Genomic DNA, 16,474 nt, shown 5'->3' with positions numbered 1-16,474 from the left:
TTTTGCTCTCTCTCCTCTCTCTCCCTCCCCCTCTGTCCTTCCATTGCTCTCTCTCTCCTCTCTCTTCCTCCTCCCCCTCTCTCGTTTCCCTCCCGTTTCTCTTCCCACTCCCGTCTCTTCCCCTCCCCCTCCGCTCTTTTTCCCTCTCCCTCCTCCATCTCTCTTCCCTTCCCCTCCCCCCACTTCTCTCCCGTCCCATGGCTACTCTCCTAGCCTCAGTCCTTGGGGCCAGTGAACTTGCCCGAGAGCAGCTTCTCAATAAACTTACATTTAATATAATCTAATATCCCTTGAATTGGCTCGTTTCACCTGTGGAGAAGTAATACATCACCCAGCACTTGGGAAGATGAGGCAGAAGGATCTCAAGCTGGAGGTCAGCCTAGCCTGTCTCAAAAGTTAAAAACAAAGTTATAGTCTGCTTGCTTGTACTCTTGAGCACTTGGTAGGAGTATTGCGTGAGTCCAAAAGTTAAAAGTTAGCCTTAGAGAGAATCTGTCTCCAAACCAACAAACCAAAAACAAAAAACAACTATATAGACTGTGGGGGTGCCCGCCTGTACACCCAACTCTCAGCAGAAAAATTATGAATCTGAGACTAGCCTGGGTTACATGAGGCTCTGTCTCAAGATAAATGCATATTTCATATACATATATATGAAACAGTGAATCCTTCCCTAGCAGCCATTAATGCCACTAAACCATATATAATTATATAACTGCACACAAACATATAAGAAAGAGGAGGAGGTAGAGGAGGAAGAGGAGAGGCAGAAAAATTCCCTCTTCATAATAGTTTGAAGGGATTGGATCTCTGGAGTTTATGATGGGCAGATTTCATCGACCTGCGGGAGGCCACGGATAACTGAGAGAGCAGAAAATGGTGAACAGACAGCCAACGCCGCCATTCTAACACAGCAGCTTCAAAGTATGAAAGTATAATAGCTAGGTCTACATACTGGCTAGGTAAAACCAGATGCTCTCTAATGTTCCCTCTCTTCCCCTTACAGTGCAATAAATGCCAAATGCGTTCTACAGGAATGGATACACAGGGTGCCAGGTTCAAGCAGAGATCCTACCCTCTCACCCTGGATGGCCCAGTGCCTCAGCACAAAAGCGAAGAAGAGAAACGTGCCTTTGGCCATACCTATCTCTTACTGTACGGGGCTTGCTGACTGGCTCGGTAACTCTGAAATATTACAGAAACTATGTATAAGAAAAGTATTTAGTATTAAAATGTATCTTTTTATCACTCAACCATCTGTAGAAATCTCCTTGCAGGCAGATATCTGGTGCGGTTGGTCTGGACATCCCCAACATTCACCACTCAACACAAAGAAGAGGAAGGATTGAGGAAAAACCGCAAGAACTTTTGGGAGATTTTCTCAGCCTCAGTTTCCCAGCCTGGGACCTCTGACCTCCCACCAGCAGATGGCAAGAGAGAGTCCTCGCCCGCTGGGAAAGGCTGAGGCTGGGCGGAGCAACCCAGACTCCAGCGCGCGCAGCCTCCGACCCTAATTTCTTCGTTCGCCGGAAGAAGGCGAGTCTCTTTCCGTTCCCAGCGCAGCCATGGTAAGACAGGGGTACAGCGAGCTCTTAGGTTGCATCGGCTTCCATCCTCCCTGACCGGTGCTGCCCGGGGTATCAGGGCTCCCGCGGTCGACTACAGGGTGGAGGCGAAGGCAGCTCTGCTGCAGGCTGGCAGAGATGGGCTTGGCGGCAAGGGAGATTACTGGCCTGAGCTAGGGTGGGAAGTCTGCCGCAAGGCCTTGGGCTCGACCACACATCCCCTTGCCCAGGCACTAATGTGCTTTTCCACTTGGGGTGGAGCTTCGAGGAGCCAGGAGTGTAGACTGAAGCCTTGGGCAGGTGGGCACAGGGTCTGCTTGAAGAATTGGCTCTTGCTTATCCATTTGTCTTTTTTGGCGCGGACTTAATATATTGTGTAGCGGGAAAAGTACAAAGTATTAAAAAGGTTTCCTTCTGCTTTCAAATGTGAAACTTGGTATCAATCCTTTAGTATACAAAGGAGCAGTACACGTGGTAGTGGCAAAGTTAGACTTTATTTTTGTGCCAGGAACCTTGTGTCCAGATGGCTGTGTACTAATACTACACTTTTTGATTGACAGCTGAGATAAGGTTCTAGGCCATTTTCTGGTGCTGTCTGCCTGTGCGTCTAAGGTTGAGTCGTTGGGTAATTTACCAGCGTGCCATAGAAAGAAACTAATTTTTGTAAGCAGGCACACTTTTAAGCAGCATATTGCAGACACCTGGCGTAACTGTAAAAAACTGGAATCTCAAAGGTGCGAACTCTAGGTATTTTACGGGGACCATGTGCTTTCAATATTGCCCACATTTTGTTAATCAGGAAAGAGCGAAAGTCAGTTCATTGAAGAATTTACACAATAGGCTTTCATGGAAAGACCTGAAGGTAACAATGTTGCTTTGAAAACTTCCTTTCAGGCTCGTGGTCCCAAGAAACATCTGAAGCGCGTAGCCGCTCCAAAACATTGGATGCTGGATAAGTTGACTGGCGTGTTTGTAAGTATTGTGGTGTAAAAGGTATTCGTAGATCTAACTGTAGAGAGTCTTTGTCTTAAAGACCTGTGTTCTACCTCGATTGTGATGCATCTGTTTCATCTACTCCATGTGTTCCATAGTACATTGATGTGGATACATAAACTCGGGTCTCAAGGTAGCAGGCCTCAGCCTTTGGAGGAAAAAGTGTCGAGTAGTTTTCTAAACCACCATCCTCCCCCCCCACCCCCCCCCCCCCCCCCCGTGTAAATAACCCAGGTTTTGATGTCATTACTTTCCTAAAATGACAGTTTGAAAACTTTACAGGCTCCTCGTCCATCCACTGGTCCTCACAAGCTGAGGGAATGCCTGCCTCTGATCATTTTCCTAAGGAACAGACTTAAGTATGCCCTGACTGGAGATGAAGTAAAAAAGATTTGCATGCAGCGATTCATTAAGATTGATGGGAAAGTCAGGACTGATATAACCTACCCTGCTGGGTTTATGGGTGAGTGATCGAGAGACTTGGTAGTGGCCACAAGTCCTTAGCTCCTTCAACATGGCAGGTGATTAGGAAAGTGCCAGGTTTTCCTGATCTTTGTCTTTACCCCCACACTGCCACAGTGATGTGGAGAGGTTTGGCTATTTGGGCTTTTATTCCTTTTTTTAAATTTTGAATGTCTTGTAAATCTCCCGTGCAGACCTATTGGGTCAGACTCTGTTGGACTGTTATAGTTCAGAGGAAATTCAAACTTGGGTGTTTTTACTTAAATAATGTGGGGATAGCTTTTGAGACCCAAATTCCCATTTGAAGTTTATATGGAGTCATGAGGAAATGGGCTCCACTCCCTCAGCTTAACATGGTGCATTGAGGGTTACTGTGGTAACCTTATTCTTTGGTATCAGATGTCATCAGCATTGACAAGACTGGAGAGAACTTCCGTCTGATCTATGACACCAAGGGTCGATTTGCTGTTCATCGTATTACACCTGAGGAGGCCAAGGTTAGTGTGGCAAAGAGACTACGTATTTTTTCCCTAAAATTAGTTCTAAGTTAGATCGTGGAGGGTGAGATGGGTCAACAGATTTAATTAGAATTCGGTACTTAGAAATGAGTTCAGTGAGGACCTGTTGCATGGTTTAACTTATTTTGGTGCTGGGTGCTAAACCACATGGCGAGCACAGATCTCTGACCTTATGCCCCAGTTCTTCTAGTCTCTGTGAGGCCTGTGTCTAGATATCTTGGGGTGGAGCTTTTTTTGTGGCAATTAGAGCAGTGACTTTTTGTTGTTGTTTTCGAGACAGGATTTCTCTGTGTAGCCTTGGCTGTCCTGGAACTCCCTCTAGACCAGGCTGGCCTTGAACTCAGATCCGCCTGCCTCTGCCTCCCAAGTGCTGGGATTAAAGGCGTGCGCCACCACCACCCGACAGAGCAGTGACTTTTGGTGTCAAATCATTTCTTGGGATTGATTTTGAAGTCATAACTCTAGTTAAAGTCACAACAAATCTAGTTGGTGTGTTGCCATGTCTCCATTTGTGGGTCTACCTTATTTATACTTTGGGTGGGTTAGAGGTATTGATACAAGAAACTGATAGTCTTGAGGTTTAATTACTATCTTTGCTTAGTTCAGTTTTAAGTGGCTTTTCACATGGGTTTAGTTCCTCTTAAGTTAATGGCTATAAATGAAGGTTAATAGAATTGATATGGCTTCTGGTTTTCTTAAATGCTGCCCTGTTGTTAGGCTGAAGGGCATGTCCAGTGGCCACTAGAAATTTGATTTGATAGACAAACTGCTAATACAATTGCTGTTCTGAGCAGAATGCACAAAATGCAATTGTGATTTTTGAAGCCAGGGATTGGCCCCAAAACAACTGTAATAAGGTATATATGAGTTAGATTAAATGTATTTAACCTTTTTATACTTCCAGTACAAGTTGTGCAAAGTGAGAAAGATCTTTGTGGGCACAAAAGGAATCCCACATCTGGTGACTCATGATGCTCGTACTATTCGATACCCTGATCCCCTCATCAAGGTGAATGACACCATTCAGATTGATTTGGAGACAGGCAAAATAACTGATTTCATCAAATTCGACACTGGTAAGCAGCATCTGTCCCCTGGATGGCTCCTAAGGCCGGGTGTAAGTTTTTGTTGGGAGGCTTGGGTGCAGTTTCTTTTGTGGAATTGCATTGCTTTCACTGGTCTAAATGCTTAGAATAATTAATAGTCTTGGTGGCTGAAGAGAGGTATGAAAGCCACCTATTAGTGTAAAACTATTAGCTGATCAAGAGAGAGGTGTGATTGGAGGTTGAAGGCACTGCTGAACTCAGGTGGGATTCTGTCTTGGAATAAAAGAGAGGACTGGAAGTGTAACTCTAAGTGACTGCCTGGTGTGCTCAGTCCTGGGTTCAGATCTCAGTACGACAAAACATAAGCACCCATTCTTGGGCTAATGGTGATATAACCACCTTTAGTGCCAATATGATCCCTGGAATATAGCAATGGTAACCAAGCTGTGCCTTGACTGGAGGTTATCCAGGCAAGATAATCAGGCCTTGACAATTCCTTGTATAGTTAGACAACTTAGTCTATATTAGCTGTAGTTGAGGGCTGGAGCAGATCTTGGGGCTACACAGGTCTGTAGAAGTCAGACTGGTGGAAGGTCTAGGTTGACTTGGCTTTGGTTTAGGGTACCGGTTGCACTGCTGGTGATTGAGTTCAGTCAGCAAAGACTACCTTGAGCTTGTTACATTAGTGATTGTTGTAGTGTGCTGTGCTTGAAGCAGATGGTTTCTTCCCACCTAGGGAACCTGTGTATGGTGACTGGAGGTGCTAACTTGGGAAGAATTGGTGTAATCACCAACAGAGAGAGACATCCTGGCTCTTTTGATGTGGTTCATGTGAAAGATGCCAATGGCAACAGCTTTGCCACTCGGCTTTCCAACATTTTTGTTATTGGCAAGGTAAGTCTGGATCTCCCTTCCTAGCAGCCTCTGGGAACATGGAGAGTAGACGGTGCTGGGCATGTTTGGTGTCAATAGAGCCAAGGAGCCTTACCACTTTGATTCATGAGCAGTACTAGTAATCTTATGTGCTTTGTGGGTATTTTTCTTAGAAGTAAATGATCATTGGGTGTTGCTTAATTGTGCCTACCACATAGTAAACTCCTGGTGGTGTTAAGTAGGAAGGTTATTGTCATCCATATCTACAGATGTGGGCACTGACTGAATAGACTAGCCACAGCAACTACAGCTGTAGTGAGTCTTGGGACCACCTGCTCAGCAGCTAGCATGACTTTGGTTCCAATAAGTAAGGTGACAGTTGTGCCCTGTGCCATCCTGCTAATGGAGTTCTTTTTGTAGGGCAACAAACCATGGATCTCTCTTCCCCGAGGAAAAGGAATCCGCCTCACCATTGCTGAAGAGAGAGACAAGAGGCTAGCGGCCAAACAGAGCAGTGGGTGAAATGGTCTCTAGGAGACATGCTGGAAGAAGTATTTGCCCCCTTCCTACTACAAGCCTTTCTAGGCAACATGCTAGATTAAACGGCATGATGAAACTACTTGTGGTTTGGTGTTGATTCTTTTTCAAACATAATTTGTTGGTGTTTTATAGCAAATACTGTGGGGTTCATTTAGATCTTCTAGTGCCTAGTTTCTAATGAGTTTGGCTAGCCATGCCTGTGCAATATTGGTGAAATGTTAATGCTCTAAACGAGGGCCTTGGTGTATGTGTGTGTATATGTCTATATGTATGAAATCTATCATTGAGCTTACTCTTTAAGTGGACTGAGTATATAGTCATGCTGGTGTAGAACTTGGAAGTGATCCCTCTGCATTTAGAATGCTAGTATTTAAGTTGCAGGCTACCATACTTAGCCTCTTGACTTTTAGCAGACCATTCCCAACTGCTCACATCGTTCCCACCACCCCTTGCCAAACCCATGTAGAGTGAATATACAAGTTTTGAAACATAAAACAAGTTTTCTCCAGATGCTGTTCCTCTCTAGGCCTGCTCAGTCTCTCCCAAGAGTTACTGCCTCTCTGGGGGCCTTCTGGGTTGATTTCTAAAATCTTAACCATGTGTCAGCAGTGAGGCTGACAAATAGCCCTGAGATAAGACAGATCAGAATAAACACACTTATCCAGTGTGGTTTATGTCCCTGTACCAGTAGCAGTATGGGCTTTGTACCCCTGTCAGCAGTAGGATTTAAGGAGCAGCTGGTGTGTCTTCTAGGCAGCAGTACAGTGAGACACGGAGAGTAGACGGTGCTGGGCATGTTTGGTGTCAATAGAGCCAAGGAGCAATATACAGCATGGTCCACCAAGCTGCACTCTAGTGGAGGAATCTTTACATTGGTCTGTCTGGTTATTGACCTACCTGGGATAGAGATATTAATACCTCACGAAGAAAATTTCAATACTTGCTGTTTCTTTTTTAAATTTAAAGATAGGGCCTCAATATGTAATGTAGGCTTGCCTCAAATTCATGATCCTCCTGCCTCAGCTTTTCAATTGCTGGGATTATAGGTGTCTTCCCATATACTTCGAATATAAATGTATTCTACCTCAGCATTGTGGAATGTTGTTAGACAGCATCTGAACCCTACAGCAGAGATTTCCCTTTATTATAACCTGCCTCTCTTTGTTCCAAAACTTAATTGGGATTGTTACCCAGTCCCATTGGAAATGGTATTGGCGCAGGCGGATTTCCTGAGTTCCAGGCCAGCCTGGTCTACAGAGTGAGTTCCAGGACAGCCAGGGCTACTCAGAGAAACCCTGTCTCAACAAAACAAACAAAAAAAGAGGAAACCTGAATCTCTATTCCTGGGCCATGGTCTCTCATATTTGGATCCAGAAGAAAGTGTCTTATTCTCTTTGAGGTTAGAATTGTGGTTTTACATCAACAGCACTTTACCTTGGTATGGGGGAGGTGTTATATTTGGAACATTCTCAAACATCCCAAAAGGGTCAAGAGTGTCAAATACAAATCACCTGCGGAAACAAGCTCCATTTCTGCTTGTTAAAATTCTGCTGTCCTTGCTTTGTTTGGTAAACTACCACACAGATGTTTTTGATTTCAGAAGTTGACCCAGATAGCTGGGACTAAAGGGGTGAGCCACTACACCTGGTTGCCTTCCTATTTATTCTCTCCTTTTATTAGTTCTTCCTTTGTCCCTCAACCCTCTTAGTCTTTGAGCATCTGGTATTACAGGTGTGTGCCACCAGACCCACCTAGGAAACATTAAGCAACTAGCCCCAACCTGGGAAATGTTTGCCAGAGGTTGATGTAGGTGTGAAGATGGGTTGTCTTTTCAGGCAAAAAAAAAGTCTTATTAATGCTGACCACACAGCAAGAGTCTGAAGTGGGTTCAGGACCACCATGAGAAATTTTTAAAGTTTCTTAGGGAAAAAGGTATTTTACACTTCAGGGAAATGGCCTTAGTTAATGTGTACCCTGTGCTTTAGAGAGGGAAGCAGGACATTCATTACTTAAGCTACACAGCAGGGATGGCTTTCTCAGGATAGGGGATTGGGGCTTGGCTATTGTGACCAAGCAACATGACAGTGGTCAAGCTGTTAACCCCCAGGTGACAGGGGCCACCAGGTGTGTTCTTGTCCTGTTTGCAGCCCTCTTTGGGGTTTTTGGTTACCCGAAAGGCCTGGGTTCACTAAGGGAAGATTTCTGTCCCAACACCAGATTGTATTAATGGACTTGGGAAATTGGAATTATATCATTAGAATAAGCTACAGGTTTCTGAACAAAATGGCTTGTATGTACTGTCTAAAAGAAATGAGAAGGGGGACTAATGTGGAGGAACCCACTGTAGCTTAACTACAAATCAAAATTGGATTTTTTTTTTTTTTTGGTTTTTTTCGAGACAGGGTTTCTCTGTGTAGCCCTGGCTGTCCTGGAACTCCCTCTGTAGACCAGGTTGGCCTGGAACTCAGAAATCCGCCTGCCTTTGCCTCCCAAGTGCTGGGATTAAAGGTGTGTGCCACCACCGCCCGGCTAAAATTGGATTTTTAATAAGCCTAATTTAAACTGGGAGTGGTGGCCCACACCTGTAATTCCAGCCCTTGGGAAGTAGACAGGTTTAGGAGTTCAAGGGCATCTTCAGCCACATAGTTGGAGGCCCTTCTGGGTTATATGCAACCCTGCCTCAAAAACTCAAGCAAGTAATATCAACCTACTAGATACCATACTTCAGCAACAGAACACACTATAGAGTACTGGCTGCTTTCCCTGAAGATCATAAGGCAGAATGAGAATTGGGGCTCGCTGCCACTACCCAAAATCACAAGACAGTATGCTACTGAATATCATGAGTTAAGTATGCAGGAGGTTCTGGTTCAATCTCCAGTACTGCTCAAAAGAAAACAAAAGAACGATTAAAACACAACACTCATGGCTGGAGATGTGGCTCCGAAGTTAATACTTGCCAGCAGAAGCAGAGACATCCTCCCTATGAGTTCAAGGCCAGCCTGATCACATAATGAATTCCAGGCCAGGGATACATAGTAAGACCCTGTTTTTTTGTTTTTTTTTTTTTTTTTAAAGAACACTTGTGATCACATAATGAATTCCAGGCCAGGGATACATAGTAAGACCCTGTTTTTTTTTTTTTTTTTAAAGAACACTTGAAGAAAAAACTAGGTTCAGTTCCCAGCACCCACATGACATGGCAGTTCACAGTCAATCTACATACATACTGCATATACATAAATGTAGGTAAACACTCATACTCATTAAAAAAAAACTTAAAAAGACATAATATTCCATTGGGAATTCCTTATACATAAGTAATTCTTACAGAATGCTGTTTGTCTCAATGCTGAAGACTGAATTTAGGGCCGCGCAGGTGCTAGGCAAGCAACGGTAGACAAGCATGAGGATACTATTGAACTGTATCCTCAGGTCACTCACACTCATGTTTTCTCCCCACCCCCTCTTGTAGCTCTCATACTGGTCTCAAACTTGTTATACAGTTGAGGATGACCTTGAATTTCTGATGCTCTTTGCTTCCTCCACCCAGGTGCTGGGATTGCAGATATATACCACCATACCCAGTCCATACGATGCTTGGAACTGAATCCAGGGCTTAGTGTAAGCTAGACAAGCATTCTACTGACTGACCTACAGCCCCAACCCGAATACAAATTACTACTGAACCATACCCCCAGGTTCTAGTCCTCCTTTTCCTTTTATTCTGAGACAAAGTCTCAATAAATTGTCCTAAATTGTTCATTCTGACCTTAGACATACTCTGCAGCAGTATCTTAAGTTTCTTTGCTTGTTATGATGATAAAAGACTGCAACAGAAGCAAATCAAGGAAGAAAAGGTTTATTTTAGTTCACAGTTCAAGGTACAGTGTATCGTGGCAGGAAACTCAAGGAGCTGGAAGCAGCTGGTTATATCATACTCACAATGGGAAACAAAGGGATGAAAGCAGTCACTGCTTGCTTCTCAGCTTTCTCCACTTACGCAGCCCAGCATCCCAGTTAGGGAATGGTATTGCTCACAGTGAATGAATCTTCCCACTTCAGTGAATACAATCAAGATAATCCCCATCCCTGTCACAAGCATGCCCTGAGGCCTCTCAGATGTTTCTGGATTCTGTCTACCCCATCAACTTGTCATGCAAGCATATAACTTTTAATCCAAACCTTTCGTTTTTGTTCCCACAGGATTATGAATATTCTACAATATAAAATTCACTCAATCCCCCACACCCTGGCAATAGGCAAAGAGATACCTTGGTGGTGATGTCAAGGGCAGAGCAGATGGCAATCCTTTGTTCATCTAGCTTGATACCTGGCTTGGTGGCCAAAGCTGTTTTGTGCCTGGGACTCATAAAAATCAAATCAAATCCAGGCAGTGTAGCTTGTAAGGAGGAAGACAGATACAGACCTGTGTCAAGGTCTGCCATGCTACACACAGACCTGCTCTCCAGTGCACAGCACTACTAGAGGGTCATAGACACCTGCTTGCCACCACACCACTCAGCACAGATGAGGATGTCACCCAGGAACACCATGCCAGCCACATGGTCAGCCTGCAGTGGGAGCCACCACAATGTGTGAGTATGTGGTGGTCAGAGGGGAGAGAGAGAGAGAGAGAGATGGAGCAGCTTGAGCATTATAAGGAAAGATGGAACTGGAGACTGGAGGGTGGAGAGGAATAACCTATTGTGAGCTGCCAGTCCTGCCAGCTGGAACCATGGTGAAGTCCCAGCCTGAGCTGCTGCTTGGGGTCCATGTCTGAGTCCATGGCAATGCAGTAGGGGTTGGGACAGCCACCGGGAACCACATGGATATCAATGGGCTGTGCACAACTGTCTCCACTCTCACTGGATGCAGAGCTCTGGGGAGCTGGCTCCATCTCTCACCAGTGGCAAAACTCAGGAGAACGGGCCCTGTGCCTCGACCTGGCCCTGGTGGTGGGGGGGGGGGTATGGGTAAATGTGGGAGAGCTGATGCACCACTTGCCTGCTGTGGGGTGGCATGGGTACAGAGGTGATGCCCCCACTACCACGTGCAGCAGTCAGAAGAGCCAACCCAGGGGTCTTTAGAGTGGGTGAGCTGGCCCTGTCCTTCACTGGCTGCAGCACTCAGGAGAGCAGACCCAGCACCTTACCTGGGCAACACAGGGGAGCTGGCCCTGTTGGCAACGGCTCAGGTGAGTCACCTCCCAGGATGTGAGCTCAAAAGAGCTGGTACAGCTTCTCACAGGGTGCAGCACTTGGAAGAGTGGGCCCTGTACCTTGACTGGGCAGCACAGTGGACTGGTTCTGGAGGCATGGATGCTGGTGAGCTGGCCCAGAGGCCATGAGAGCAGAAAAAGTTGACCCTGCCAATGGCAGTATTGGGTGGCCTAGCTAGAGCAGTGCTGGAGAGCTTGCCCTGGTGGTGCAGATAAGGAAGATCAGCAGGCTGATGGGCTCTGCTACCACCTAGGCCCAGATCCAGGGCTCTGAGTTAGCCCACCCCAAAATCTATATCATATTCGAATGGTTGGGACATGTGAAAGGGTCAGTCCTGCTGTTCCACAGCTGCAGGATCTCCATGACACAGGGCAACAACAGAATAACCAAGAGGAGTCCCGATGAGGATCCAATATTGATGGTGTCATAGAAGCCAGAGATCTCGAACCAGATCAGTGACTCATTGCAATGGACTTTTGCAAGCGAAGATGTGTGGACAGAGGGAGCCTGATGGACACACTGACACACTAAAACTTTTATGATGAGATGTTTTCTATGCTTTGTTAGTGGTGATGTTGTGTGTGTGTGTGTTTATTTTGGGGGGCATTGCAAGGGTGAAGAAGGATGGAGGGGATAGGGAGATGAACAGGAGGACTGGGGTGCATGATGTGAAACTCTCAAAGAATCAATAAAAGTACAAATAATATTCATTTACTCCAACTTTAAAACTCCTATAACCATTAACAATTCCAACAGTTTCAAAGCAGTCTGTCCAGGTTGGTGAGATGACTTAGTGAAGGTGCTTCCTGTGCAAAACTGGTGTCCTGAGTTCAATCCCTGAAAGTGGTGAGAGGAAACTGACTCACAAAAACATCCTCAGACCTCCATATGTGCACCCATGTGCACACCAAAATCATGAATGAAAAAAAAAATTAGGCCGGGCGGTGGTGGTGCACGCCTTTAGTCCCAGCACTTGGGAGGCAGAGGCAGGCGGATTTCTGAGTTCAAGGCCAGCCTGGTCTACAGAGTGAGTTCCAGGACAGCCAGGGCTACACAGAGAAATCCTATCTCGAAGAAAAAAAAAAAAAAAAAAAAAAAGAAGAAGAAGAAAAAGAAAACAAAATTAAGCTCTGATTCTGAGAGTCCTCTTTGTGTCTGAAACATCCAAGCCAGGCCTCCACTATCTGGTTCCCTTAGCATTCTATCTTCCAAGCTCCTGCCAGAGTGTCCCAGTAAGCCCTGTTTACAGCATTGGAGAGCTTTTCTAATCTGAAGTTCCAGAATGTCACATCCTGGCCATAAAACAGTTCTAATGGCCTAAAGACCACTGTTAGGTTTATCTCAGCAGCAATCCTCCTGCTTAGTACCAGTTTTTATCTTAACTTCCTTTCCCTTTGCTGTGATAAAATACTAACAAAAATAACTTAAAGGAGAACGCGTTTCTTTTAGTTCACAATCTTCCCTCAACTAACCCAGTGAAGATAATCTTCCACAGTCATGCCCACAAACCTATTTCCCAGGTGATTTTTTTTTTTTTTTTTTTTTTTTGGTTTTGGTTTTGGTTTTTTTTTTTTTTTCTTTCTGTATAATAGTCCTGGCTGTCCTGGAACTCACTCAACTCCAAACTGTCCTTGAACTCAGAGATCCACCTGCCTCTTGCTTCCTGGGCTGGGATTAAAGGCGTGCACCACCAAAGCCAGCTACTTTTAGGTGACTGTAAATGCTATCAATTGTAAATAATACAACCCACACCCAGGTTAGCCTTGAACATGCCATTCTTTTTACTCAGGCTGTTGAGTTTCTTTGATTATAAACCTGCATCATGAAGCCCAGCTTTTCCAGGATGCTTTCATTGATTTTTTTGCTAAACTCTTTTAAAAATATTTATTTATTTAGTGTGTGTGTGTGTGTCCATGTGGCACAGCAAGTATGTGGAGGCCAGAGGACAATTTGCAGGAATTGGCTCTCTCTACTATATGGGAACGTGAATTTTTTAAAAAGAGAGAAATAAAAAAGGAACTATATAACTGCTCCTCGTGGGAAAAAAAAAGGAGAGCATGGTCAGAGTCAGAAACATCTGGAAGAGTTCAGAGTGAACATGACCCTGAATTGGGCCATGTGAGGGGAGGGTATCTGGAAGAGGAGAGGAGCCGCCAACCAAACCAGGTGTCCTGAGCCAAGAGACTGGCCTAGAGAGTCCATAAAAAGGCCAGATAACCAAAATGGTTGGATTATGTAGGGAAGGGCAGCTGGGAGAAAGGCAGCCCAGCCTCCAGGCTAGAGAAGTTTAGGGTAAGGGGCAGGGTATGCCAGCCATACTCTGTAAAGGATGCAGGGAAAACCTGGCAGCCAGCATCTGCTTTGGTATTTGGTATTTGCCATTTGTTCTGGGTTTAAGACCTAACAGACCCCAGGTCATCAGGATTGGCAGCAAGCAACTTTACTCACTCAGACATCTTGCCAGCCATTTTTTTGCTAACCTCTTATATCCAATTTACAACTATATTTACAATTAACAAATGAAGTCTGGTGTAATAGTGGACTATACAGTGAGTTTCAGGACAGCCAGTGGTACACAGAGAAACCCTGTCTCAAAAAAAACCTAAATAAATAAATAAGCAAACAAACAAACAAATAAAATGAATGTTAGTTTCAATAAGTGTATTGGCTTTTGTTTTGTTTGTTTGTTGAGACAGGATTTTTCTATATAGCTCTGGCTGTCCTGGAACTCACTCTGTAGACCAGGCTGGCCTCGAACTCAGAAATCTGCCAGCCTCTGCCTCCCAAGTGCTCGGATTAAAGGCATGCAACACCACCGCCCGGCTGACAAGAGTCTTTTAAAAAGACTCTTTTTTTAAAAGAGTCTTTTAAAAGGCAGTCCACACTGGCCTCAAACTTAACATGTAGCCAGGGATGACCCTGAACTACCTCCATGTGCTGTGATGTAGGTCACTATGATCAGTGACAATGACAAAGCAGTCTCATTCTGCAGCCCAGGATGGCCTTTAATCCACAACCTTCTTGTTTTATTTTCTCAAGTACTGGGATTATAGACATACACCAGTATGCTTAACTACAATGTTGCAAGTCTAATCTGCATTTTGAACATTGTCTCCATCACTTCCTTCTAGAGCAGTGGTTCTCAACCTCCATAATGCTATGACCTTTAATACAGTTTCTCATGTTGTGTTCACCCCCAACCATAACATTATTTTCATTACTGTTTCATAGCTGTAATTTTGATACTGTTTTGAATCTTAATGTAAATATCTGATATGTAGGAAATCTGATATTCGACTCCTGTGAAAGGGTCATTCACAGCCCAAAGGGGTTGAGATGCCCAGGTTGAGAGCCACTGTTGTAGATAATTAACCAAACCTTGATTTATAATGTTTGACAGCTACGAATGTGATTTCATTAACCAGGGGGTTGGGAAGCGAACCCCTGCAGTACCATGCTGGTATAACAGGTGCAGGGAGCCTTGAGGGCATATGTTAGAGTAAAAAAGGGAGCAACACAATTATGAAGCAAGGAGCACGTTTGTTGTTTGTATTTATTTTTTGTTTGTTTCCTTAAGGTTTTCTTTTTATTGGTTTTGGGTTTGGTTTTTTGGTATTAGGGACTGAGCCCCTAAGTACATGCTAAGTACATGCTCTACCACTGAGCGTCACACTCAATTCCAGGAAATAATAGGTTTTCAGTATGTAATATCTTTGTGTTTAACATAATTTATTTAATCTTGTTTGTATATCAAATCTTTTTAATTTGCCTATTTTTTGATTTTTGATAATATTTTTGTTTTTAAACCACTGACTGTCATTTTTTTTAAATAGTCTTACTATGCAGCCCTGGCTGACCTAGAACTCACAAGGATTCCTCTGCCTCTTTATCCTATGTGTTGAGGTTAAAGGCATGCACCTCCATGCCTGAAAAGTTAACAATTGTCTGCCAATCTGTACAAACCAATCACTACACTGCACTGTGTCATGCTTCAAGGCCCAGCAGGCTATCTGCTACCTCAGTACCTTTCATGAGGGCCCTCCTCCTCTACCAGGCTCAGCAGAGCTCTGTAGAAGGCTATTTCATCTAACTGTAACCCAGTCTCTCCCCTACATTATGGCTCCATCCCTGGAAGTCAGCTTGAATCTGTTACTTGTTCTTAAACACCTCTTGGTTCAAAGGCATTGACTATGGACACAAGTCCAAATTCCTTGGGCTTCTTGCAAACCCTACTCATAGTAGTCCCAAGACACATAACGAGCTGAAGGAGCTCCCAACTTTCAAATGACTACTACCACATTTTCTTTCTTTTCTTTAAAAAAAGTAAATATTTTTTTACTTTAATGCTTTACTTATGCACATGTGTTTAAGTTTCTGTGAATATATATTCACAGTATGTACATAGGAGTTAGTGGGGGCCGGGCAGTGGTGGCGCATGCCTTTAATCCCAGCACTTAGGAGGCAGAGGCAGGCGGATTTCTGAGTTCGAGGCCAGCCTGGTCTACAGAGTGAGTTCCAGGACAGCCAGGGCTACACAGAGAAACCCTGTCTCAAAAAACAAACAAACAAACAAACAAACAAACAAAAAAGGAGTTAGTGGGGACCAGAAGAAGGCATCAGATCCCTTGGAAATGTCATTACAGGTGGTTTTGAATTGCTGTGTGGGTGTTACTGAGCCATTTCTCCAGCTTCCACAACCCTCTTTCTTAATTTCAAGTCCACATAGTCACCTAACACTTGGACATCTCCCCTTGGATGGTCCTCAAACAACTAAAACTCCACAGAAACAGAATTCATCGCTTTCCTCCTCTGTCCCACTCCTATGAGGCTTCTATTCCTGTAGTCTTTGGCTTTTTCTATTTTTCTTCTCTTCATTTCACCCCTTCTTTTCTTACATTTTCTTTTACTTTATATTTTTATATTTTTATATTTTGAGACAGAGCCTCACCATGTAGTTCTGCCTGGCCTGGAACTGGATCTGTAGAAGGCTCACAGTGATCCACGGGTCTCTGCCTCCTGAGTGCTATGATTAAAAATGTGCACCACCACACCTACCAGCCTCCATTTCTTTCTTTCTCTCGCTCTCTATTTTTCTTTCTTTCTTCCTTTCTTTCTTTCTTTCTTTCTTTCTCTCTCTCTCTCTCTCTCTCTCTCTCTCTCTCTCTCTCTTTCTTTCTTTCTTTCTTTTGTCAGGCTTTAACTATGTAGCTCAGAATGACTTCAAAATTGTAGTCCTCCTACCTCTCTGCTTTTCA

General features: G+C 44.3%; 2 protein-coding genes across 2 annotated transcripts in view; one reads left to right on the top strand and one right to left on the bottom strand.

Moving 5' to 3' along the window:
* The window catches only part of LOC117693985 (uncharacterized), a 92,380-nt gene that overhangs the window by 50,825 nt on the left and 25,081 nt on the right, over nucleotides 1-16,474 (bottom strand). The window lies entirely within an intron of this gene.
* Rps4x (ribosomal protein S4 X-linked) lies at nucleotides 1,483-6,076 on the top strand. Its single transcript, XM_034486089.2, has 7 exons — nucleotides 1,483-1,568; nucleotides 2,460-2,537; nucleotides 2,841-3,021; nucleotides 3,420-3,517; nucleotides 4,443-4,614; nucleotides 5,321-5,478; nucleotides 5,878-6,076. The coding sequence occupies exons 1-7, from the start codon at nucleotides 1,566-1,568 to the stop codon at nucleotides 5,977-5,979; spliced, it is 792 nt and encodes a 263-aa protein (XP_034341980.1). The 5' UTR covers nucleotides 1,483-1,565; the 3' UTR covers nucleotides 5,980-6,076.

Source organism: Arvicanthis niloticus, chromosome X, assembly GCF_011762505.2.
Source record: "Arvicanthis niloticus isolate mArvNil1 chromosome X, mArvNil1.pat.X, whole genome shotgun sequence".
Classification (NCBI taxonomy): domain Eukaryota; kingdom Metazoa; phylum Chordata; class Mammalia; order Rodentia; family Muridae; genus Arvicanthis; species Arvicanthis niloticus.
The sequence above is the reverse complement of the archived record's forward strand: the minus strand, read 5'-3'. Positions and strand labels throughout refer to the sequence as shown.